The 27,366-nt window shown below is 35.1% G+C and overlaps 1 protein-coding gene across 2 annotated transcripts in view; it reads right to left on the reverse strand.

Moving 5' to 3' along the window:
- The window catches only part of cdh22 (cadherin 22), a 161,409-nt gene that overhangs the window by 15,914 nt on the left and 118,129 nt on the right, over nt 1–27,366 (reverse strand). For both annotated transcript variants that reach the window (XM_005805248.2, XM_023325751.1), the window contains 3 exons: nt 26,717–26,973; nt 20,713–20,849; nt 12,496–12,617 (listed from right to left, as the gene is read on the reverse strand). In XM_005805248.2, coding sequence (XP_005805305.1) covers nt 12,496–12,617; nt 20,713–20,849; nt 26,717–26,973 — 516 coding nt within the window. The remainder of the gene's footprint in view (nt 1–12,495; nt 12,618–20,712; nt 20,850–26,716; nt 26,974–27,366) is intronic.

Raw genomic sequence — 27,366 nt, forward strand, 5'->3', positions numbered from 1 at the left:
TGTTAGTTTTTCTTACAAGCATATATTCTCTGTATAAAAAGAGTTTCATCACAATTGTTTAAAATAACTTTTATATTTAAACTCATTGGCATTGGTTTCTTGGTGATGCCAGAAGCATGTGGGATTTTGTCATTTCCATTATGAACTTTTGTGATGTTACCAAACAGTCACAGTGATGGGCAGACTGTTATATGCTCTCATCCAAACTTCATGGCCAGGCAAGCAGTCTCAAAGTGCATGCAGATAGGTGTGATAAACCCATGTGGAGCATGGGGGATTTTGTATTGCTACACCAATTTAAAGTTTGATTGATTTGAGAAGAGATGTACTATGTTTTCTTTTACTTTTATTTTATTAAAGTAAAAAAAGAAGGAGGGAACAATATGATATTCTCATTATGAAACCTCTTGTCAAATCTCAAACAAGTAAGTTATTAAATAAAAAATAAAAAAAATCTAACAGAAAGCCTGGAAACAGATTTGTATAACTGAGTTTCCCAAATCGGTTATTTGGAAAACTACTGCTAAGTTCTGACAACACATTTAACTTTTTTTTTATTGCAAAATTTATTACCTTCATCCTGGTCATCAAAGTCATTGAATTTTCTTCAACTGAACTTCAGTGCATTGTCCTTTAATTATAGTTCTGATGTGTCACGGTAAAAGCAGGTATTTTCAGACCTAAATCCTTTATTACTTCTCTATATGTGAACTGACTCCTAGACAATCAAATTCTTAACTACGGCCATTCTGAAGCCCAAAATGTCCTTTAATGGTATGGTTACGATCCTGTTTATGTTTATGTGAAAGCCGCCTTTGTGCCTTGCACACCACTAAATTATGAGAACGAATGTAGCCTAGGTATTACTGGGTCTGAGCTGATTACAGTCACACTTCCAGGACACAGTTGTACCTTTACAATAAATGGCTTCTGAGCGCTAACACTGCATCACAGACACACAACAGGCTTAGTCATACCCATGGCTCAAGGAGGCTATTTGGGATAATGTGGCTTAGTTTGTAATTACAAATTCTGCGGCATAACTTCATGGTAAATGATACGGCGTCTTAATGGTGCACTGCGAAGAAGCATGTGATGCATTCAAGAAATGCACAGACACCTGCATGATCAGCTACAATTAAAAAAGCTGTGTCCCCTGCTGTTATTAGCTGTTAGAGGCACTCACTGTGACTTTTTGATGATGGACCGGACAACCATTCTGGATGTTTCCAGAATGGACACATTACCAGTCTATCCCTGGTAATCAGAACATATCAAATCTGGGAGCTATTCAAACTGACTGTAATTTATACAGTGTGATAGCTTCCATTTGTACTGTAGAGTTTCAATATAACAGGAAAATCCAAACACATTTAATATTTTCCATCTGTAAACATATATTCTGTTCTATGAACATAAAGGAGATAGTATCTTGTTTACCACCAGATTGTGCACCACAGAATTGACCATTTTACTAATTTTGTTACTTTAATTTAACATCCTGAAAGCACCTCCAACATTGTTAAATACTACAATGCTTATTCTATATGTTGAAATGGGTGTCAAAATAGAGAGGCTTTAACTTTATTGGTTTCTACTGCTGTTATGATTTTATTGTCAAGTTCCGTTAGGTTTAATTTACTGTGCGATCCCCACTTGAAAAGGATAGGTCTCTACTGTGAAACAAAACTGGATTTCACTCAAGGAGTCTTCATTTTGGTTAGTCCATCTTAATTTTCATAATTTTTTGTAGTCCAACCACATAGGTGAAAAACCTCAAAACAAACAGAAACACATCTATTACAATCTGAAATTAACAAGATAAATGCACTGTGAAATTAACAAGATAAATTTCCACCCATTTAAACCATTTAATCCTAAAGTATAATAAATAGTAAATGTTTTATAATAAAATTCAACGCCAATAAATAAATTAGCATATTTAACAACATTTAATTTCATAGTCAAACATCCTAACCAACATTTTTTTTCACTTTCTACTTCAACCAATAAACACCAAGTGTATTGTCTTGTCTTTTTTTTCCTTTTTCTTTTCAATAATATTAACTCTCAAACAATCAATCCAAGTCCATGTTTATGAGCAACAGTATTGTAAGCTTACTGGCTGTCCTTCACAGTTTTTTAGAAACTTTTGCACAGTTTCAGTTTACGTGCTACCAGGATTGTTTGCTTTCATGCTGTGGCACTTCAAAACCAGGAGTGCCAGGTCAGTCACCCCTTAAGAACCTACACTCTGATTGGTAGGAGAATGAATCCACCTGGTTCTCATCACTCCAGCAGAGAAAAAAGATGCAGCAGAGGGGTTTGACAGAGGGGAGTGGCTTGCTGGCAGTTTGTCAGAACATTTATAATTACTCATTTATCAACCATACTCGTATTGCTAACATGGAAAAGGAGGGATAACTTTCTTATTTGTTATTTTAAAGCCACTGGGGCATTTTGGCAAATCACACATCAAATTGCTCTTGATTAAAGTTGCTTTTCCCCATGTTTTTCTGACCTGAGTGCAGGTCAAACACAGGGCGTTGGCAGGAATTATCAATAAATTGCATATTTGCATAAACCGCATAAAGGCTTACTGCTTTTTTGCTTATTGATGTTGTATTTTACAACATTCATCTTACTGGCAGTAGTCACCAAGGTTTCTCTGTCTTATTTGACATTATCTGTTATCTTATTTCATTGACTTCACACATCTTGCAACCTTGTTTCTATCCATTTCTTTTATTGGGTTAACTAAATTTATGTACCACAAAATATAGTTACAGGGTTTGCAAACCATTTCAAACAAATATAAGACACACACATCTCAGGTTTAGTGTTGACATAAATCTACATTCACCTTAACCATCATTACTGAGATAAGTCATTCCTTACTTAATCAAATACTACCATCCATTTACAAATACTTTAAACTTTAGGGCAATAACCCATTCACCGTCATTGCTAATTATGCCATACTTTGTTGGACCAGAAATACGAGAAATAAATCCAATCATTATGTAAAATGAGTCTCTGCACAAAATGAGTTGTGCATGTGTGGAATGTTACTTCAGCAGGTGCTGTTTTGTCCCAGATTTCTGCCCTTTAACTGGAGAAAACCTAGATAATTTTGATTCTTCTCCAGCTGACAGTCCTTGATTGTGTGAACAGCAGAAAACAAAATTGGCAGAGACATGAACGCAAAGGCAAGATGAATAAAAATGTTATGTTTTTTATGATTTAGAAGCTTTCCTGGAGAGAGAAGAGAAGACGTACAACAGTCACTATAAATAAATATTGAAAAGTTATGTAAAGGAAAAAAAAACCCTAGGTACAAATATTCAGAGAAATATGCCTTGATTAACATTCTCACATTCATTGATACCAATAGCGTAAAAGAGAAAAAGAATACCTTTTCTCAAGCGGAATTGAACCCCAGTGTCTCACCTGAGAGGTGAGACACTGGGGTGTCTCAGGTGAGGGGTGTCTCAAAGTGTCTCACCTGAGAGGTGAGACACTTTGCTAAGGGGGAAATTAAATTAGGCACCTCTCAGAGGTGACCTCTGCTATACAGTATCAGGTTAGGCGCTACAGTAACATTCCTGTCAGAATCCCGTTGGCTTTAAAATAGTGCAACTCAAAGAATGTCCTTGTTAAGTCATATGAGCGATGTGCGGGCTGAAATTTCAGAGATATACTGACTGTGCCAAAAACAGTAATGTTTAAAGATATATTAATCCGGGAATGATAAAACATCTAATCATGGTGTGATCACCCACTTCTGAGTTAGATTTCTGCAGAGTATATGCTCTCCATCATCTCCCCCAGAAAAGGACATGCCAGTTCTGACACTTTCCTTAGGCCAGGTCTCAGCAAAACCAGAGGGCAAACTCAGGATTTGCTTAAACAATCCTCTTACCGAGCAAGGTTGGTTCACAGAGTAAGTTGTGGAAGTACGTTGACTGAGGATAACGGCTGTCTGGCTTTCTGAAACTGAAAACCCAAGATATGCACATAGTTACTCCAAAATTTAATAAGGGTCTTCACTGATCCTGCTTTCAGAACAAGGGCCCTGGAGTAATTGCTATCTGCTTTTTCCCTTTATCTCTTTTTTTAATGTAGTCTATCTGAGCGGTCCAAATGATGGTTATAAAACCAAGAGTTTAAAGAAAAAAAGGTTTATAAGAAGTTTGCAATACCACATTTGTCACTTAGTTAAATAACATCAATAGACTGTAGTTGTACTGGTTTCACAGTTAACAGACTGTAAATCAAATTGTCCAAACTAATCATTAGATCAACAAAAGAAGGATCAACAAAACAAACCATGGAGATCTTAGGGAAAAAAAGAGAAACCTAAAATGACAAAATAATTATTTAAAAGGACAGCAGGTTTGTTTTGTGAAAGAAATTAATCTTCAACACATCAGGTGTTTGAATATTCATCCAAGAGTTGTTTGTGTATGTGCACTCAAGCAAAAATGACAAACAAAAAAACATAAAGTAGAATATACTACATGTCTACTCATCCACAAAAATGTCTGAAAAATACAGTAGAGTGGGCTGTGAAAAATGCAAAACCAGAATTGATCTTTTTTTCACAGCGGCCTTTGAAGCCCTGTCATTGGCATGTATTGTTTTTTAGTTTAAAAGTAAAAGAATAATGAGCAAGGCTAAAAGAAAAAAAACGTGTAAGCAAAAAAGTTAGCAACTAAGAGGAAACCTACGTTTTTTAAGAAAAATATGAACACCGATTGAGTTGTTGCAAGAGAACCATGATCTGCTCTCTGTTACGTGCCCTCAGCGGGGGACTCTAAGGGAGCATCGCAGAGTGAGTGAAAACTGAGCGCTGAGACAGAGAAAAACGAGCACGAAGGAAAGTGACTGTGTGGGAGTTTATCGAGTGCCAACTGAAGCTCCCTCTAGCAAAAATCACCTAATTAGATTTCTATCTCGCTATACCCTTTCTTGACCCCCTTAAATCTCTTGCATCTTTGGAAAGCTAGAGGGGGAGACTTTCCCAAAAGTGGAGCCCATTTGCACTGGATGTGTCTGAAAGGTGAAGGTTGTGAGAAGGAGGCATCTTTCTTATTCACAGTAAAAATCAGCAAACCAGAAAGGTAATGAATACCTGAATAAATAAAAAATAAACATGAAACAACCTAAAATGTGCTGGGAGGCTCATCACTGAAAGCAGAATTCTTCCATTACTTTGAAGGGTGAACATTCTTATTATTGTGCCCTTCGGATAATTAAACTGTTTTTTTTTTTTTTCTTTTTTCATGGCTCTGGGGCACACAGGAGATTCACAGCAATAACAATAAATGTGGTTGTTGCCAAAGTTCAAACGTGTCCAAGTCTTGTTTTACCTGAGGATAAGAGATTAACATTTTCTTGACATTATTCCTACCAATAACATGCCAATAACAATATGATTTATAAAAGCATAAAACAAGCTGCATTGTAAATACTGTATGTTTTACTAAGGTCTTTGAATACTAGTTAAGAAGATCTCATACAGAAGGTTGTAGGTGGTTAAAAGTAACTTCTTCCAGTCAGTCTGTATGGCTGAGTTATTTTTATTTGAAGAGTATTAAAGTCTCAAACTACTGCATCTCCATCTGTTGGTGTTTGTCCCCTTTCATGGTAAGTTATGATTTGGTTCTGACTTGCATAAATCTCGCACACATTGCTTCTTGTACATTGTATCGTCTCAGCTCACATAGGGCCACCATGACAAGCATCTACAGTGCCGTAGCACCATTGTAGAAAATGATTTAGCAAACACTTTATTCTAAATTTACAAGTGAAGAGGAGATTAAAATAATTAGTGTACTGAATCAGTTTGTTGCAGGCATTTAGAATAAAAAGGCTTTATTATAATTGAGCGCTGGTAGTAAAAACAAAGCTCTAAAGAGCTCTCAACTATGTCAAAAAGCGACTTTAAAATGCAAACTTACAGAATCATTAAAAATCCTTTTGAATATTGGTAATTTTAACAAAATTTCACAAAATATTAGTGGGACAGTAAGGTCCTCCAACCAAAAATTACATAAAGATGATAAAAATAATCTAAATAACTGCAATAGCAAAAAGGTTTTAATTGCTATAATGGCAATAAAATTTTATTTATATATTAGATGAAAATAAGATTCTCTTTCATTTTGCATTTTCCTTTTTTCTTCTCACACATATCATGTCTAGTTAAAAACAGACTTCATCGAATGAAGACAATTTTAAATATAAAACTGCCAGGGGTAAATATAATTTTTGGCTTTACAGTACATAAAGGGGAACTATACATTTGCTGAAAAAGGGCATGTCTGAACTTTTAAGCCATGGGTTTGGCAACATGGCATAAAAGTGCTGCGCAACACTGGTGGGCGGAAAGAGCTTGATTGCTGAAAGGAAGACATCACAGTGACTGGCAGCTAATTTTGTTTTTACAGACTAGGAATATGAAAACATCAACTAAATGGTATCATACAACACCAGAGGCATATGTCCCAAAATGTTATCATTCAAGCCATGTTGTCTTTGAGTGCAAAAACATACTTTAAGAAGCTGTGAGGATACAGTGATGCATCTGCAAGTTACGCTGTCGTCCATTTTCTGAATTGTGGATAACTTAACTCACCTTACAGAAGTTCAACTTAATTCCCTAAAGAAAATAATTCTACTTTTTGCAGTTAAGATGCCATGAGAAATAATTTCCACAGTCCCTCAGTGTCTATAAAAACAATGTTCTAAACATTTTCCTTCAAATATTTAGAAAGAAACATAGGAAAAAGCTGCTTTTTAACCGCCTATTCACAAAAGATACATATCGGAATCTACAATGGTGTAGACTTTTGCTGCTTGTTTTATCATCACTCTTGTTGCTTTCAAAGGGAACTGTTAAACTTGTTTTCAAAGTAACACTTGCTCCTAGCATCAGACATTACTGTGTCTAATGTATTATGGCAAAGAATCCAAATGACACCTTTTGCATGTATGAGAGCTGCTATAGGTGTTCAAAAAAATAGCATTTCTGATGTCATGGGAATGAGAACATGTTGTGCTTTTAAGGACCAATGTGGGTGTTCATGGTTTTAGTCTCTTAATAAAAGTGGGGAGGGCAAACTCTTTTCAGGGCAGGGACACAAAGGCACTAACCTGGAAGTAAAGCCAAAGCACTATAAAGCTTTTAATGTAGAATCTCAGATTAAAGCATGCATACATAGGAAGTCCAGCGGTTAACTTAAAAATAGCAAAAAATAGTTTATAACAGTTACCCAATTAGTTAAATAAACAACAAAAAATCCAATATGGTAATCACCAAAGCATTAATGATCACCTTAATTATGAAGTGAAAATGGATGTGACCAATCAGTGTTTGATGAAGAACTATCCCAAAGTTGTCCTGGAGTGTGTGATACTTATAGTAGAAAGTCAACCATGTTGGTTCAGCAGCAGGGTCTTTGTGAATTGAGCTTCCTTCCAAAATGAGATTGGTCTAATGCACAAAATTGAGGTTATGGTGACCAAATAAATGCTATGTCTTTGCTTTTTTTTTCTTTAGAAAATATTTGAACACTCTTGGTGTGGCTCAGTAGTGTCCTGCTGTGTTAAGAAGCTGTTATTGTGATATGTTGTTGTAGCTTAAAGTGGCAATAGGTAAACAGAAATGCTTTGGTATTAACTCTAAAAAGTGTATTTGGGCTGTAGTTTAAATTCCGTTGGTCTTGTGACAATGACAATAAAGATTTATCTCTTATCTTAGTTTATGTTATGGACTTATTACGTTAATCTCACTTAATTCTTTTGGTTTAGATATGACAACTTACATTTTTGTGTTGAATTGAAGTAAAAGTTACAAATTTTACCTAAAAGGAAATTTTTACTTTGACTTTACTTGAAACAATTAAGTTCAATGTGTGTTCGTATTCTGTCTAACCTTATGACGCAAGCTTCACCAGGGACAGAGACAGATCCGGTACTGACCAGGGTGCTGTAAGGAGGCCATAGTCCTTGACACGGCTGTCACAGATTTGATTCCCGACCTGATGACCTTTGATGCATGTCTTCCCCCACTTTCATAACCCACTTTCCACATATACATATATACACACTACTGATACAAATGAATACTGGTACAGCTTTCATCTAGGCGTGAAATCTGCTATTGTATCTGACCGTCTTAAATATTTTAGAGACAACAAAAGGACGAGGCATTTGGTGAGTAGGACAAATGACTCATACAGTCTCTTACACATGGAAGAATGTCTAGCAAGTCCGGAAGTTAGACAGTGTTTTTGTTGTCTGATTTGTTGTAACTTTACTATATATACCCAATGTGTCATTTTTGTTTTTCTATTTCTTCTCCATGTATATGAGGTGAGTATCATCGGTGTGTGTGTATGTTTCAACCTTAACATTTAACTATGTCTCCCGGGGGTTGGAGGTTGGCGGTGCTGTGGCTAAACTGAGGTGATTTGTCGCAGTGACCCAATCCATCAGCTGAGACAACACGGTGAAGTTGACAGGCCACTGTTACCCAAGGCCATTCTTTGTCCAAACAGCCCTTTTTTGTTCACATTGCACTATATGATATCTGTCCCTTTGTATTTTGTCAGGAAAATACCACAGGATCAGGAATGGGTTGACCGTGGAAATTGTAATTCACATTTAATAAAGACAAAACTACAGAATTTAGGAGAGATTTTAAGTCAAATCAGAATTTGCCACTATGGAAACTGTTAATTCTGCTTACTTTGAACATGCTTACAAAGCTATGAGATAAATTAAAAACTATTTTCATTCTTAAGATGGTTGGGGATGCCTGCATCATTTCCCATCACAAGTAAGGAAAAAGTATTTATACTGCTCTATCTGTCTTTGTCATGTAAATATATTCATCAAGGCCTAAGAAGCACAGTCTGTATGTTCCATTGTCCCAGGTTGAGCAGAGTTCACAATGAAAACATGTTTAACCCATGTCATTTAGTTATTTTGCTCCTACCTAACCCCTCTCTGCCCCCTTGTGTATTTTCCTTCTAAACACAAAAATGATTGTGTTGCCAGTCCTCAAATAGGATCAAACACAACCGCAGTAAAAAGGTTTAGGTAAATCTGATTTTCTCTGTGGTTCCACTAAAAGCAAGAGCTGAGCCAGAAATCCGACACTTTGTTAACAAAAGTGGGAGATAACACAGCACAAAACAGGCCGCAATGGAGCAACCCTTTTTAGCTTAGTAAACCAGGGTTTGATCTGATATATCAAGAGTGTGACAGCAAAGGATGTGTGAGTGCGGTAGGTGTTCTTGCAAGCCTTTATTATACTGTATGTCTCTACAGAGACAGGTATTGAGATGCAACAAGGGATACAAAATAAAATAGATATCTGTCTCATTGTTATACCGACAGCCAAGTTGGACTGTCTATGAAAAATAATTACTGCTTACCTATAATTAGTAAGAACAAAGTCAGGCAATCAATCATGTACAGTGAATCACAGCTCAAACTAGATTTCAGCCTTTCCTTGGAAAAAAAAACAACTAGTGTCCACTCCTCTTATTGAAAGTTTTGCATCTTAAGCTTAAGCTGGTCAATTACTATTGGTCCATTTACATAATTCCAGGTGGTCTGTGTGCTAAATTAATCTTAAACTAACAGTGAATAAAGCAACCACAACCTGTTCTTAACTCAGATGCAGCAACTGACTAGCATGCACATTCTGTGAGTCCAGAGGGAAATGCATTAGGCAAAGGAGGGGTGCACACCAGCATCTGCTAATTCCAGGTAAAAGTAAATTTGACTTAATTATAGCCATTTCTGAAAGCTGCTGGTTTTTCCAAGCTTGCAAATTGATCAACAACATACAAGGGAACTAGAACAAAATGAATCTCATTGTACAATAACAAAATCTCTCTGTTGATGTACATACCCCAAGGCTATTCTTTTGGCAGCTTTTTTTGTTACTGAACAAACAATTGCATCTTTGCTAACTGTAGACATCAAAGAACTACAGCATTTCAGACAACAACCCTTTAGTTCAATGCAACCTTTGAATTTTGATATCTAAATTACAGGTAAAGTAAAAGTCTAATCAAAATTCTTGCAAGTGGGTACTGTACTTATGTTCCGTAAAATGGTGTGTACATATGACATTCTGGTGGTTTAACTAGAAATACTGCAAATTATATTATAATGTAGTTCTCTGAAACAGAATGAAGGTACAGGCCATTTGCCATAACAATGATCCAAAAGGCTTTTTTTTTTTCTTTTGAGGGGAATTGTTGCAACCCTTTTTGCTTAAAATAGCTAAGGGTTGTCCTACAGGTTTCACAGTTGAAAAATCCACAACCAAATGGTAAGTGGTAACCACTGTGTGATCATCCACAACTCAGCTATGCAAAATGTACAAATGAAAGTATGATGTTAATAAAATAAAATGAATAAAATGTAATTTATTGGGTAAGCATTTTCACCATTTAATTTAAATGAATTTATTCATTTATTTACCAGGGACAAAGTATATAAATGTAGAAGACAACAAGTCTGTCACTTGAGCACCAAGAGTACATAGCTACAGCTAATTCGCAACTCCAGTCGCTGACTGAGCATTTCAATACATGGAAATACATGCAACATATAAATCAATAAACAATAAACATACATACATTTCCTGCCTACATATTCATATAGTACATGGTAAAAAAGCACCAAAGGATCAACAAAAGTGTACATATGCATTTTTTAATGTCATAGTTTAATGTTTGTATTGTTTGTTCATAATAACACCATGAAATATGTTCCTGCCTTTATCTCTCTAGTGAGCGCAAAAGAAAATGTAATTTTCTTTTTAGCAGGAAGACTAATCATCTCGTTGTGATTAGGAGATGAAGGTTAATGTGGGATTTTGCAGATGGGGAAAGGAGCTGGGAGTGGGAGAGATCAGACTAGACAGTGCTCAGCTGAGGCTCAGACTGGCAGTATAGCAGAGGCACATGGGGGCTATAAGTGGTTAAGAGCCTATGGATCAATGAGAGGAGAGGCCTGAGCCTCATTACACATGTAAATGCAGCTTCCAACATGGGGGCCCTGCTTTAAAGTCTCGTTGTTTTAATTATTCCTTTGCTCTGCCCATGATAATTGGGTCTAACTCTGCCAAAGGTCTGTTGGCGGCGGTGTAAGGTGAATAAAACTCCCTAACTACTTTGTCCATTTTTTAATCGTTATCAACTGAAAGACCTGGACCTCTATATGATTGGAAGGCAGCAGCGCCTTTTGTCTTGGTTATCCAGACAGGCCTGTCCAATCAATCATCACTGTTTGGTTGGTACATGGTAAAACGGCCCTTTGCCCTAAACTTATTAATAATTTTGGGCTTTTAAGATGCCACGGTGGTTTTCTATTTGTTTATGTTGTGGGAAATAAACAAGTGAATTGAGTTTTAATTTTATAGCCTAAAGAACACACTTTTATCAAACAGAATTTTACACATCACAAAGTAAACCTTTATAATGGAATAATCTCATATTCATTTAAATACTATTTCCAAGAATATTTTCTACAAAGCAAATACCTGCAAATCCTTGCAAGGTCATGTTGATTGTTTAACTGGTTCATGTTCAGAATAATTTTTCTTGTTCTGTGTAAGATTTTTTACTCCAAATGTTTGCAAAAATGCTTTACAAATGCAAAAATATACACAAGTTTAGAGACAAACAGAAGTGAATTACTTATTTTTCATTAGAATTTCTAACAAAGAAAAGAAATGCAACACTGATTCATGCTCTTGTGCCAATTAAACATATGGAAATCCTCATAAGTTTTCAGTTATGTTAAACGTAGGCTTAAAAAAATCAGGATATTACTTGTGCTTATGTGACAAATCCCTTGAAATCTACAGCTTTTTATTTTAAGACTCAAATATTTTAACAATGTGTCACTTTCATTCAATAGGGAAGGCAGAGAACAGAATGAAAGATGTGAAACTCCAGAGACTTGACATGCTAGAAATGTTAGAAACTATTTCTAGTATTTTTCATATGTCTGGACTAACAAGTAAGGTTGATGACAAACAAATGTAGTCCTATAAAGACCCTTGCTGGATAATATGTCATAGTCTAATGAAATCCATCTCAAGTCATTGAAAAAAAAATTATGTTTTGTCAAAAGGTAAAATTCTTAACATAGATTAAATACTTTCTTTTAGTTAAAACTTAGTTTAGGAGTATGCAAACACATGCAAAAAAGATATGTATTTTTCTTTCTACATATGCATTTGTCTGTTTTTTTATTTTATTTTACAAGATATCTATTATATTAAAAATGAAAAAAAAAAATGTCACAAATACCTGGTATTTTAACCGAAGTGGCTAAACTTTTGAGAGCAAGTGTTCCGTGCCAACTGTGAATGTGTCTTTCAGTGTTGTGCTTTTTTTGATATTGGGCAATTCATATATATTTAGCATATCTTTTTTGTTAAAAAAAAAGTAACAATCATACCTGGCCTGGCTTGGCATCTTCACATATAGCAGCTTCATATGGTGTAGCCAGTTCAGGAGGATTGTCATTTACATCCAGGATCCGAATACTAATGGCTGAAAAGGACGCCATTGTGTGGTTATCTGTAGAAAAGAAAAACAGAAAGTATTTAGACGTGGGAATTCTTCACTGCACCAATTCAGAACAAATGCCAAGTCAAAAAGCTGCAAGACTAGAAGGTCCAATTCTTACCTAAATACAGTATTCATAAACATTATGACAAATGGTGTGATGGTGAAATTGCAATGCAGTAGAGTCAAGGTCAGCAAAGAAAATAATGGCAGTGAGGAACAGGCCACTTGCTATGAGTCATTCACTTTAAAAGCAAGCCCTTCTCCTGAGCAAGTATTTGGTGACAATGGGAAGAAATTGTTTTTAACAGGAAGAAATATCCAATGGAACAACGCTCAGTATTAGTGTTGTGTTGATAAATGCATAAGAAAATACACCAAAAAGACAGAAACAAAAGTCCTGGAGTACTGAGACCAAATCAGTAAATTAGAATATTGTTAAATAGTTAATTTAGTTTAGTAATTCAGTAAGCAAAACAAATTACATTACTATGCACAGACTGATTTTTTTATTTCTGTTTTCCACCTACATTCAAAATATGACAAAGATTAGAATCATACTAATAAAATCAGCCTTTAAACTGTAGTAAAGCAATATTATAATGTATTTAATGGGATTAATAGTAGTCCTTTGTTCTTTAATAAAAACTGTCAGATCAAGATGTTATTACTTGTTATTTACTGAGTCTAAAACCTCACCTGTTTAAAGTTGTCTTTGATCAATAATAAGTGTAGCATTGATCAATATATTTGATGTATATTTGCTTGATGATTTTGATGATGGCATTAGGCAAAATGAAATGTTTATTGCTATTTCATAATTGGTTGCTGTGTTATATTTTTATGATGTGAAGCACTTTGAACTGCCTTGTTGAAATGTACTACATACATAAACTCGACTTGACTTAAACATTTGGAATACTGAAATGTGAGCTTAATGAAAAGTATTTTTAATACCTGCATAGGTTGTTATTTTCAAAAGCTACTTTTAATCTGACTAACAAGTCTCATCAGAATACCTGCTCTAATCTATTGAATGTATCACATTTGGTGCATAGAATTCAGTTATCATTTTACAAAATTTTTGAGAATCTCACTTAAAATCCTAATAAGTAAATAAAGGAAGTTCAGATCCAAGTTACTTCCTAACTTGCATCTGTAACTTTTGATGCAAGACAGGAAACTTGCATAAAATAGTATTGATTACAACATGGATTCTTTTTAAATAACTAACTAAAGTGTCTGTACACCATTCTTTACCAATGCTTTACGTATGCAAATGTAACCTAATAGGTTTTTTTAGTTGTTGTTGTTTTTACCTCATGGAGGCCATTATCCTCTGATGCAGTGATCATTTTGAAACTGAAAATTCTGCCAATTCTGAACACACAACTGTACCGTAGCTTGCTGCACTCATGCCAAAATTGACAAAAGACAGTAGCTTTAAAATACTGCCAACATGCTGATTTAGCAGCATTTTAGTAGTAGAATGCACTATGCATAAGGCATAACACTGTATTAATAGATATATTTATCAATGACTTTTCAAAAGTCAGCATTAATGAGATAACACAGAGATGTGTATATATCTATTTTTTTGCAAGGAAGTGACCAGTTAGTTTAGCATTGTGCCAAAGTGCTGAATAACATTTTCTGGCAGTGTTGATTGATATAAAAATGGTATAAAAGGTACCCTTTTCATCTCTGTATCTCTGCCATGGATGACGCAACTTCTGTACTATGTAATGGCCTGGGTGCAAGTAAGTGCACCCTAAAAATGACAAAATAATGCATTTTACTCCAGAATTTTAGTGTTCTTACTAGATATATGCACTCCAAAAACAATTTTCTTAATGGATTAAAATGTGAATGAAAAAATTAAGAAGATATATAATTACCACAATTAGGACTCACTTCAAATTAGCAACATTTTTGTTTGAGTCTTAATTCTCATCCTTAATGATATGATAATATTTGATATAGTTTCAGTCATGCTCACAAAGCACTGTGTACAATAAGGACAGAAGCCGGAGGGCCACTGAATGTGTCTATGTGTTTTGTGTGTGCATATGTGAAAGTACAAGTTTGTATACAAAAAAAAAATAGAGTCAGAGAACATTATGTGGGAGCTTAATGAACGATCTGGTTGCTTGCAGCGCTGGTGTGGGTATCCTGGTTAATTAGAATACACAGCCCAGGAATAAATAATGCACAACTAACACAATTGAGCGGCACCCCACAGAAAAGGCAGCAACAGCTTACCCATGGATAAAAATAATCCACACAAACGTCTACTGCTAGAAGTATCACATTGGATGTATAAAATTTGCTTAACATTAGTACGGAGTCAAGTGCAACAAACTCAAATAATAATACAAATTGGTTGTTTACAGAAAAATAAGACAAAAATAAATATGCCAGACTAATTGAGAATAAAGCGTGGCTTGATGCACCAAACACAATAAAGCAAAGCAATTAGACTTAGCGTGCTGGAGAGGGGTTTTCAAGCTCTCACTCGCTGTCTCACCTCAAAAATCTAACTATGTATAATACAAGATTTGACAAATAGGTTTGTGCAAACTAGTTTATGTTGGACAGAAACATAAATACTCTTTGAGTACCAGTGCCAAACAGCCCTATTCTTCTGTTTCTGCTTCTATTAAGGTTCTTAGTATACAATTCAGTAAATGTCAAAATGTTCACCCTCTAGATTTGAACTTGAAGAGATCCAAACAGATTTACTGAAACAAAATGGACCATCTAGCATTTAAACTAAAAAAAAAAAAATCTGTAAAACAGGTTCATTCATGTGAACAAAGTGGTACTGTTCCAAATCTGTCTTCAGATATAGGGGGAAAAAAAAAATAATAATACAAGGGTTTCAACAGCCTATTGGCATGCTCTGTATCTTTGCCACACAGACCAGCTGTCGAGAATCATACGGTGGAAATGTCTCTCAGGCACTGCATTATGCTGACATTACTTCAAGAAGACAGATAGAGGATGTGAGCGGGTGTGTCTCTCTTTGCATGCGAGTAGGCGTCTGGGGTGTTATAGAGCTTGTGACCAAATGGTTCAACGTTGCTGGAGGAAATTGTTTGGTTTAAAGTGTCACTTTTGTCAGGAGCAAAAAATGAAGATACAAATGTACTAGACTGTGCCTGAGTTTGGTCTCTCCATTGAGCCAAGGCAGGCAAACTGCGTGCAAAATATCGGTGGGAATTTATTTATTAATTTTCTGTGTGGAGTGAACACAGAAAATGTGGAAGAAGGAGAAACCTATATTTCCTATATGTCAGACTCATAATGAATCACAAGACACATACAAAAAGTGTCAAATTTTGTACACATCTTTACCTTTGGATAAAAACAAAGCAAAAAAGAGAGACACAAACATTAACCTATGCACAAACTACTATTTCTAATGAAATAACATTCTAAATGTATGCTTCAACATTCTCACTTCAGATTAACTCCACTGAGGATGTTTTAATACACTTTACAAAGTACTCTACTCATATGTAGTGATGCAACATTTTTGGTTGGAGAGCCAACAGTAATTCTATGTATAACTACCTTTGATGTTTGAATCGCTTAAATTAACAGGTGAGCCCACAGTCAGTGAGGCACTAACAGCACTACAACATTTGGCATATTGGTCAGGCTTTGTGTCTTAGAGAAACAAAAGGCTAAAATAAATTTTCCAGTGTATAACATTCCTTATAAAAGTACTGTTACCACTAAATGTGTTTACATTTGATCATACTGCATGACAAACTTCAATATTTTTTGTGACAGACAACACGACACAAGGGAGCAAAGGAGCAAAATCTACAGATTAGAAACCTCATGTAGTCATTTCTTATTTCTGAACATATGAAGCACCCTAAAATGAACATCTCTGAGAGTTGGTAAGAGTTGCTCCATCATAAAAGAATCCAAATGAAACATTAAAATTTGCAGACTAACACGTGAACACATTTAACTACATTCCATGTGAAACACCATGCCAGTGAAAGTGTCAAGTTTTTTCTTTACTGAGGAAATTACACAAACATTCCTACATTTGTCTAACAGCTAAGTGTCAGACAGGAATGTTGGACTATTAGTCTGACGAGTGGTACTTACGGTGATCACAATCAATATTTTAGTTTTATAGTTGAAAATATTGAAGTTTTATTTATTATTGGAGTTTTGGTTTAGGGGCCCAGAACAATTTATTTCTAAGATATTTTTTGCCTATGCTTAGCAAAATAAAAATCATTGCCTCTGACCAACTATTTGGTGCATAAACCTAACAAAATATTAATCAAAGTGCTAAAATATCAGCAAAACCTTAACCTGCTACTATACACAATGATTGATAATGCATGTTACTAATTAATTAATTGGTCAGTATGTCATGTTTATTGTTTGAGTGTAATTTGATTTTATATTCAGCCTTCCTTGTTAATCTATATCTTTGCTTTAACTGTTGCTGCTGGGAAACATTGCACATAAGTTTGTTTTAAAAGAGGAGACTAATTTTTACCTAACCAGTTACAAATAAGAGGCTACAAAATGCAACAATCAGTTATATGATAAAACACCCCGCAGTAAATAAACAGTATTAACAGTATTTTTGTTCATCTGTGAACAATTATTCAGTTCTTTTGAACAATCAAGAGTTATTGTTCTTCGCTATTGTCTCTTAATTGCAGAGGATAAATCAAAGTGTGGCAGTCAATATCTCTCACAAAAGGAAACCAGCGATGGATTAGCTAATTAAACTTAAAATTGTGTTCTTATCTAAAAATGTTACATTAAGACTGTATTTTTTTGCTTGATAGTAACATGCTTTCATAACAGAGAAAGTAATTCTATTAATTTAACAACATAGTGGTTACAATGACTTATGCAGCTGATTGTACTTAACATAGATACATAGCAATGAAATTAATTTAGAGAGCTCTAAATTAGTCATAACCCTATACCTGACCTTTGTTGATTATGCTAACATGGTGAATATTTGAAAAGCTCAAGCAGAAGACTGTTTCACAATATTGTGAGATGCAGTAATAACATGTAATAACATCTTGATCTCACAGTTTTTATTAAACAACAAAGGACTACTATTAATCCCATTAAATACATTATAATATTGCTTTACTACAATTTAAATCAATAACTTTATTGCATAAATAAATACATTTAACCAATTTAAAAGACTTGAAAAAGAAAATCTTTGTAATTCTACAACTGTATTTTTTTTAAATATGCTATATGGGATCCCTATTTTTATTCCTATTACCTACTTTTAGCATATGAATAGTATGGCTATGCCCAAATATATGACTGAGTAATAACAAAAATACACTTCTCTGATTTTGTATCATTAGGTATTCACATGTTTGTTGACAGGTGCTTTGCAATGCAATACAATGCTCATTCAAATGTGACAAATTAAACTCTGTTGTGCATTAGGCTACCTGCAAACAGTAACATCCCCTTATCTGCTCTTTATTACTAAATTTAATCTAATTTTGCTTCCATGCTTAATTTCACCTATGCATTTGCATATATTTTGCATATAAAACTGTTTTGCTTTTCAGTTTAATGTTCCTTTTATATTTCACGTCCCTGAACCTCTTTATCTTCCTTCAACGTGTTCCCAACAGTGTGTGATTCATTTGGACATACAAGGGATAATGTTCAAACATTCTAAGAGTCAAAAGGTCTGCATGTGTTTGCCAGACAGCAAATGTAGGGAAATTATGCAATGGTAAACATCTTTTCCATGCAATAGAGCAAGAGATAAAGACTTTCAGCATCTTCGGTATGTTTTTGCCCTCAGGGTGAAGCCCTTTTTTCCACCTACCTGTCTAGGTGAAAAAGCAGTTTTGCAAGGTGGTATCATACTCGCTATCAGTTCTCGAAAATTATATGTCACTCCAACTTAACCTGGTACATTTCTATAGAGGAGACTGCCAAGAAACTTGAGTACTCAGCTAGTGACAGTGTATTAAACGCTTCTCTTGTACTCGGAAGGTACTGCACTCCGTACATGGAAGACAAGCATTATACAGATGAGAGGTTGTTTCATCTTTCATTGTACCAGTGTCTGCAGACATAGCTGAAGACTATTAATTGGGTAAAGTTGAAGACATGCTGTGTTTGCAAATGTTTAGAATTAGCAGGATATGTGTTTAAATTTTAACAAAAGTAACTTTCCTAAGACTACATGCACGAGACATTTAGTTCACTTTTAGGGTACACTTTAACCTTAAGATTCACAGAATATCAACTGTCAGGAAGCTGTTTTCTCTTGTGCAATACTGATATACGCACAATAAAGAAGTTCAAAGGTCTATAATGGACTGGAATAATTGAGGGTAATGCCACAAATAAGACTTTAACAATGTCTTCAAACAACTTGACCTTGTGGCTCTCTTAGTCCTAAAAGAGAATAAAATAATTACGGTTAAAATGAAGATAGTTGTTTAAATGCTCCAAGTAGCCTCTTTTAAATAATAAACAGTCAAAACCTCTTCCAATTTCCATCTCTCTTGTGACCTTATTTTTTCTTTGTGTCTATGTTTTCCCCTTTCTTTCTCTTGCCTGTCTGTGTGTCTGAGCTCTCCAGACTTTGTGAGCTAACAGGCGATAAAGAAACATACTGGGTGGGCATTCTAATGCCACTGACCAGAGACTTTGTCTATGTAGATGTTTCTGTGGTTGTCAGTGCAAGAAGCTTTATCTTTCGAGCGCAGGCATGTGTTTATGTCTAACACTGAAAGGTGCTGGGCAGCATTAAATGTTCAATTACCATTTAAATGTGCCTACGCCATAGTGTCATGCACAAAAAGAAACCAATTAGTCCAGGAGGAATCAAACTGCTTAGGTTTTGCCTAAACATTTGTGTAGGGTAACACTGCATTCAATTTGGTTTTGGTTGTAGTGATTATTAAAGAAATGAGATTGTGGGGAGAAACACAGCAGGAACAAATATAAAGAATTTTTTAATTTTGTCTTGTTTATGGCATTGTTTCCTTTGTCCCTCTCAGTGTGATGTAAAATCTCTGTCAGATGCAGAATCCAATCTATTCAGCCATCACTACAATCCCAAAATCACTCCATCTGAATAAGATTGAAAAAGAGGTCTTATCCATTTTCAAGTTTTCTTCTAATGGCATAGTAATAACTTTCCTGCTATACAAGTTATTACATTCTTTATTTCTCTACTATGACAAACACCCATTGAGATGAAAAAAGAAATGTTCTCCAATCATTTTTAGTATTGTGTTTTGTAAGCTGAAAGAGTAAAATGATTACTTTATTTTCCCACTAGAATAAAAAAAAATCAAGTGCATGGATCACTACACCAACAACTAAGATGTCCCTCATGAGTACATCAAGAGCTTTGATTTAAAAGACAATTAGCATACCATACAAGTGTTATGTTATTTATACAACCACATACTGTACATCACTGGTGTGTTGATTTGATTATAAACAAGCACAATCACGACATGGTCATCTACATGTGTCCATGTAGATCTACATCTACATGGTCATCTACAGTATATATGCTCCTGTAGATGACCATATTACCATATTATCTGTAATATGGTCATCATTACCAATGATGACCATATTTTTGAGAAACTAAAACTTTATCTAGTACAGATTAAATACAATGTTTATAATTTGCATTTGTGGCTCATAACAGTGTAAACATTTCATCAAAAGGAGTCCAAACATATGTTGAAAGAACATATATGTCCATATGTTCAATATGTTACATTGCATCTCAACTATTGCTACTTTAGTAATAATGTAGTTTAGTAATAATGTCAATGAAGTTTCAACTTATTATAAACTAAATTGTGTCCCAATAATGTAAAGGTTTAATTTCAGAATTTTTTGTCATTTCATTAGATAAGTACATATGTGTCTAATATGACAAATAGACAAAAATCAATTTTTAATCATATTGCAGCTTATGAAAATAATTCATGACTTGTTTTATTATCATTTTCATCTTTTACAAATTTCTGATTTGGCATTGGTGATTAATGGTGATTAACAATCAGTGTTATAAAGATGCATAAAACAGAAATTCATGTACCTGCTTCTACAGCCTTCACAGTGATGTTGTGCCAACCTGCCGTCTCTCGGTCCAAAATCTTCCCTAATGTAATGGCACCAGACTCAGCATCAATATGGAAGATCATGTCCTGATCTGTTGTCGGATCAATGGAAAACCTGATATATCAAAAATACATAAATAAACAAAGACATAAAATAAAATATAGAGATTTAAAAGAAATTGTGCAACACATTTCTCATATGTTTTAAGTTTCTATTATTTACTTATTTTTGGGATTTCCTAAAAGGTCAAAAATAAAAGTGATATAGTCCTTAAAAAGAATAATCTCAAATTCATTATGCTTAGAACTGGTTTCTATGGTTGTTCTACTCAATTAGTTAAAGGTGATACAATATAATGCATAGACAAACAATGAATGTTCTTCTAAATATGCTTAATATTATATAATTTTGTTTCAAAAAAACTATATTAAAGAATCAAAAATATAGGCTGTCCTTAAAAGTCAATAATCCAGCTAAAATGTTTGTCAAAATGCAGAAAATTGGCTAATGCAGCATTGATAACGTAATAAGATCCATGAGGCAATATAGTCACACTTTCTGAGAGAGGCCCAAAATATAAAAGTTTCATTGTGCACTCTGGGCAAACCATAAATGGATGTTTCCTTCTATGGGGTACTGGCTGCTCTTAGAAAAGTGGTGAGTAAACAAAAAAATGCTGAAAGGTTTCTTTGTTCTTAGTTCTTCTCCCCAAAAGCACACACACACACACACGCCCGCACACACACACCCCCTGCATGCAGGCTGACAAAGATGTGCCCATGTAGATGGCTTTCTTGGGCACCCATAAAGTAAAAATAAAGAACTACAAGCTCTAACAGTCCTTATGGCTTCTGTCAGCCAGAATCCCTATGGTTTCATTAGAACAGAAGCTAGGTGATGCAGATATGAAACAAAATGTAATCGTAAGGCAGTGCGAGATAAAAACACAACTTTGACTCTTAAATAGATCATAAAAGAAGAAGTGTTAACAGAATGATTTCTGTTTGTGTACAAATTGTACTTATATTTATAAATATCAATTCATGAAAATAGACAGAAAATTTTTGCTTTGCTCTCACAATGTAGCTAATGAAAAATAATGTGGTGGCACATTCTGACACAGCAAAGAAAACATTGCAATATACTTTTAAGTTAATATGCACTGAAATATCTAAATATGTAAAATATTTCATCTTAATCATTCCACCTTCAACTTTGCTTCATACATAAAGATGTTAACTAAAGGCACAAGCTCCAAACCTTAGAACTATCAGGTTGCACTGATAGGTGAACCCTTTTTTTGTTTGTTTTGTTTTTCTATGTGGGAGCTGGAGCAGAGACACGCAGAAAAGCTGCAGATCTGAACTTCTTTCTTCGACCACATGAAAGAACAACACAGAAGAATTTTATTTACAGGATTCAAGATTTGCCAGCTAATATGCTAAAGACAAACATCATGGTGGGTAATTCCATAATAAAGTTTATGCAAAAGACAACAAATTGTAGCAACAGTCATAGGCATTAAAGGATGGGATGTTATGTAAAAAATTACATTTTTGAGCTCTATGTTATGTTATGCTATTCCCTCTACAAAAACATTTCTGGAGAGTTGATTTAATTCTTCTATGCATGTTTGAGAAATCCTTGATTCTCCGGGGGCACCCATTCGGAGTGCATAAACACTTGCTCTCACAATGTGTTGCATATTTCCACAAAATTCCTCCTCGGAGTTGCGGTCTCCAGCTGAGCTTCTCCTCCCCTGTGCCTTCCCCATTGGAGATAGGTATAAGCTCATTATACAAACTACTCTCAGTTCAACACTTCTAATAACGGTTGTCTTTACAATATAATTCTACACATAGAACACAGTTAAGGCCAGAAGCGTACCCCGAATAAAAGAGTAAATTCACTGACTCCGCTCCCAGAATCACAGGTTCCCAAACTGACGTGACAGAAGGCAAGTCATTGCAAAACAATTTACTTTCCACATGTCTGAGTTATTTACCATGCTTTGTAAGTAATTTTTTCTGAGATGGTTTATATAACTATTATTTTGAGTTGAGACCCAGTATGATGCCACATTGCTTGGTGATAGCATATTTAGCTTAGCACGCCGAATGTTTGTTTAATTCATCTACATAGACACTCTGTTAAAACATACAGTAGTTAAGTTTACATAGAACTATTTCCAGATTTACAATAAACAATATTACAAGCAAGAAAATGCCTGTCTGACCTATGTCATAAAAATACATCTCACAATAAGTTTAGCTGCTGCATTCTTCATGGAGAGAGCAATCAAGTGTGTTGTGACTTTTACTCAGTAAAATTGGTTGCACCTACATTTGAAGAACATCAGTGTATATATATCATGTTGTAAGGCAAGTGCAAACTATTTACTTTAACTGTGAAGTAAAAGTGCTGCTATATTTTAAAGTGACTAGTTTTTCACAATGTTCCCTCTTGGAAAAAGACTGAGGTCTAGTTATGTGTCTGTATATCAAAGCAAAAGGGATAAGATAGTTCTTACCAGAAGAACAGGCTGGGCTGAATTGCTACCGTGTTTAGAGCTCCATAGTAAGATAATATATTTCTGTCTACAATAGTAATTATTTGCTATTTTCTACAACTACAAAAGTCTATAACGGTGGTCTTGTTGAAGCAAGCCCTTCAAACAATAACCAATAAAACACTGCCCTCTAGACGGATTATTGTTTTGAGTATAAACGTGATGGCTGCCTAATCCCAAAGAGCAGGTTCTGTAACTTGCAAACCTCTAATGATTTAATTCATAGTTTACAGTTTTTTCTTTCCAACACATGAGCTCACAGGTGTACTCATTATCCAAATACATTCAGCTAGAGCTATTTTAACAGTACCATCGTGTGGTGTTCTATAATACATGGAACATTGGATGTCATGCATTTTTAATCAAGGTGATGCTTAGGGACCTGTGTGTTGGTTTATGTTGTATTAATAAGACTGTTATAGTTTTATCTACAGCCTCTCCTCACATTGCAATTACAGTTCAAAGCACATAGAAACCAAAGATATTGGTGTACTTTTCAATAGATAAAAACGTTGCCTGTATTTTCACTTTATTATAATGAGAAATTAAAAACGAGTTGTTGTTTTTTTCAGAAATCAAGCATATTTATATTCATAATTACTGAATCGACTGGAGAGTTGGGTCGGACTCTCCGGTCCAGTGCTTAACTGGTTTGAATCTTACATAAAGAACAGGGATTTCTTTGTTTCAATTGAAAACTTTTCATCAAAGAGGTCAAAGGTCACACGTGGGGTACCCCAAGGTTCCATCCTAGGACCCCTTTAATTCAATATTTATATGCTCCCACTAGCTCAGGTTATAACAGGAAATAATATTAGCTACCATAACTATGCAGATGACACACAGCTCTACATTACGATGTCACCAGGTGACTCAGAGCCCATCCAATCACTGAACAGATGCTTAGAGCAGATAAATGTGTAGATGTGCCAAAACGTTCTCCAGCTGAACAGAAACAAAACTGAAGTTATTATTTTTGGACCTAAAGAGGAACGATCTAGAGTCAATGCACAGCTTCAGCTATTACAACTGAAAACCAGCGATCAGGCCCGAAACCTGGGAGTAGTGATGGACTCTGACCTGAACCCCCAGAGCCACATAAAGACAGTCACAAAGTCGGCCTTCTATCACCTGAAGAACATTTCCAGGATTAAAGGACTAATGTCTCAGCCAGATCTAGAGAAACTCATCCATGCGTTCATCTTCAGTCGTATTGATTATTGCAACAGCGTCTTCACAGGTCTGTCCAACAAATCAATCAAACAGCTGCAGATGATCCAGAATGCTGCTGCTCGCGTTCTCACTAAAACCAGGAAGATAGAGAACATAACACCAGTTTTAAAGTTCCTCCACTGGCTCCCTGTAGCTCAAAGAATAGACTTTAAAATACTGTTGTTAGTTTATAAATCACTGAACGGCTTAGCACCACAATACATTAAAGATCTGCTTTTATTGTATCAACCTTCCAGACCTCTCAGGTCTTCCGGTTCTGGTCTGCTCTGCAACCCCAGAACCAGAACCAAACGAGGAGAAGCAGCTTTCAGCATCTATGCACCACAAATTTGGAACAAACTTCCAGAAAACTGTAAAACAGCTGAAACACTGACTTCTTTTAAATCTCAACTGAAAACCCACCTATTTAGAATTGTATTTGAAATGTAATCAATTACACATTTATTGATGTAACTTGTCTTAATGATTGATTCTATATTGCATTGTGATTCTGTGTTTGTAATGATGTAAAGCACTTTGAAATGTCTTGCTGCTGAAATGTGCTATACAAATAAAATTTGATTGATTGATTGATTGATAATAATTCCATCCAATAAATTACATTTCTTTAAATGGAACCTATAAAATTTTTAACAGGCAGAAACCTTGGGTCCTATTTTTGTGTGTCAGCTAAGGACAGCTGATTTTTTATTTCTATAACAACATAGGTCTACAAAGCAAATTATTTTAGAAGGCTGTTTAGAAAATGTAGTATGTGAAATTGGGTGTTGGGATTTCGAAAAGAAGCAGTTACTGTTTGTACATTTTTGATTTTTATTTTTTAAGGTCAGAGTTGAAAATACAACAAGAACACCCCTTAAATTAGAATTCTGGGAAAGTAAGTGGTTTTCCAGCAGCCTCAGGTTTGCTACACAATATGGCTGCAGCAGGTGGTAGATATAAACTATTTCATGGCACTTAAGATGTTAAAGAAGCAGAATTATGTTTATTCTAGGCATATAATGTCATTTTATGGCACAATCAAGTAACTAATCAGTAACTCGCTGTTACCGTTAACTGTTATAAAAATGCTGTATATATCAAATGTAACGTAACGCAATATAACACCTTGAATTTCTCTCTCTTTAAGAAGCTCCTGCTCTTTCAGACTCTCTGCCTTCAGGGTGTCATCACAGCATTCCTCTGTCAAGCATTTGACAACATTTTAACCAATGTTTCACTGAGAAGTAGTTCCTGTGATGAGCTCTGCAGAGGCAAAGTTCCAACTGGTGTTTTCCAATTTCTGCTACCGCTAGTCTGAAGGAGCTGAGTAGAGGAGTCATGGGGGACGCCTGCTGTGTAATGCAGAAGCTCTGCTTGGGGACTGCAGCTCCAAGGAGGAGCTTCGTCGAAATGGCTGTGCTCGGTTACACCACTTGTTTTCAGGATTGCTACCAGGGGAGATTAAAAGATTTCTCAAACATGCATGAAATAATCATAGGAACAATAATAACAATATGACTCGATGTGAAGCTCCAAAAAGCCAATTTTACAAAATACCATCCCTGTAAAACAAGTTAAGCACACTGTACAGTACTATACAACTCAAATTTCCAAACCTGTTTCATTAGTATTGGAAAACATAAAATTGAGAGAAATACATTATAATCAGCTTGTATCAATAATTATAGATAGAACCACAACAAACAGCAATTCCCATCAGTTTTACAACTTGCAACTAGGACACACTCAGCTTATGTGTAGCATAATTCCTGTATCTATACAGCAACTTCTGAGACAAATCTAACGAAATTCTATTCTACCCTATTTAACGTTACACATCTCCCTCCAGGAGGTGTGTCTCTGGGACAGAATGGATGACCAAACAGATTTAACTGTCTCTGATGCTCAAGCGCAAGCATTTGAAATTAAGTTGTAGAAACAAGAGATAACACTCTAATATATTGACCTTAGGAAAATTTAAAAAATCAGTCCCAACGAATGAATGGGTGTTCAGACATGTGCATGAAAAAATTGTACTTTAATTTATTAGAGGGAATCTCCAGGGTACAGAACTAAGTCAATAAAACACAAGTGAACTGTGAAAAAAGTCTAAAAAACTTCTGTACATTACTCAGTCCTTTATGTATTAAATGTAGGGAGAATTCATCAAGTTAGGGGAGAATTATCTCTTTCATACCTCACAGGTTTGTTCATCACATCTGGATCCCTGGCCGTAACAACGCCAATGAGAGATCCAACTTTAGCATCCTCCTGGACTTCCATGACAGCACCTTCCGCTGGTAGAAAGATGGGTGGCTCATCAATATCCCACACAGTCACTTTAACGATTGTCTGATCTCGGAAAGAGCCCAGGTCAACAAAGCGAGAATCAACGTGTTTATTTACTGCCTCCACAATAACACTATGGATCCTCTTGCTCTCGAAGTTCAGCGGCTGACAAAAAAAACAAAAACAAAAAAATGCATGTTCAACACATCAAAATTTATCGTTACAAAGAAATGTTCTTTCAAATACTGATTGGCTGCAATCCACATTTGTTAGCACCTATTAGTAAAGTTGTGCAAAAGGCTTAAAATAAATTAGTCTTTTATTGAAGCAGAACAATGTCAAAATATTTTTTTTTAAATACATGTGACTTATTTTTATTATGTCTTCAGATTTTATGTCATAAAAATAACTTTAACAAAATCACTACAGGTATGTTTCTGTCAATAAGAAAGCACTTAGTATTCTACTATAACATTTTACAAGATCGGAGCATACAGAGGGATCTTTGACCATACAGAATCTCACAGATTCTGTATCTGTGAGATACAGAATCAAGGC

Source organism: Xiphophorus maculatus, chromosome 20, assembly GCF_002775205.1.
Source record: "Xiphophorus maculatus strain JP 163 A chromosome 20, X_maculatus-5.0-male, whole genome shotgun sequence".
Lineage (NCBI taxonomy): Eukaryota > Metazoa > Chordata > Actinopteri > Cyprinodontiformes > Poeciliidae > Xiphophorus > Xiphophorus maculatus.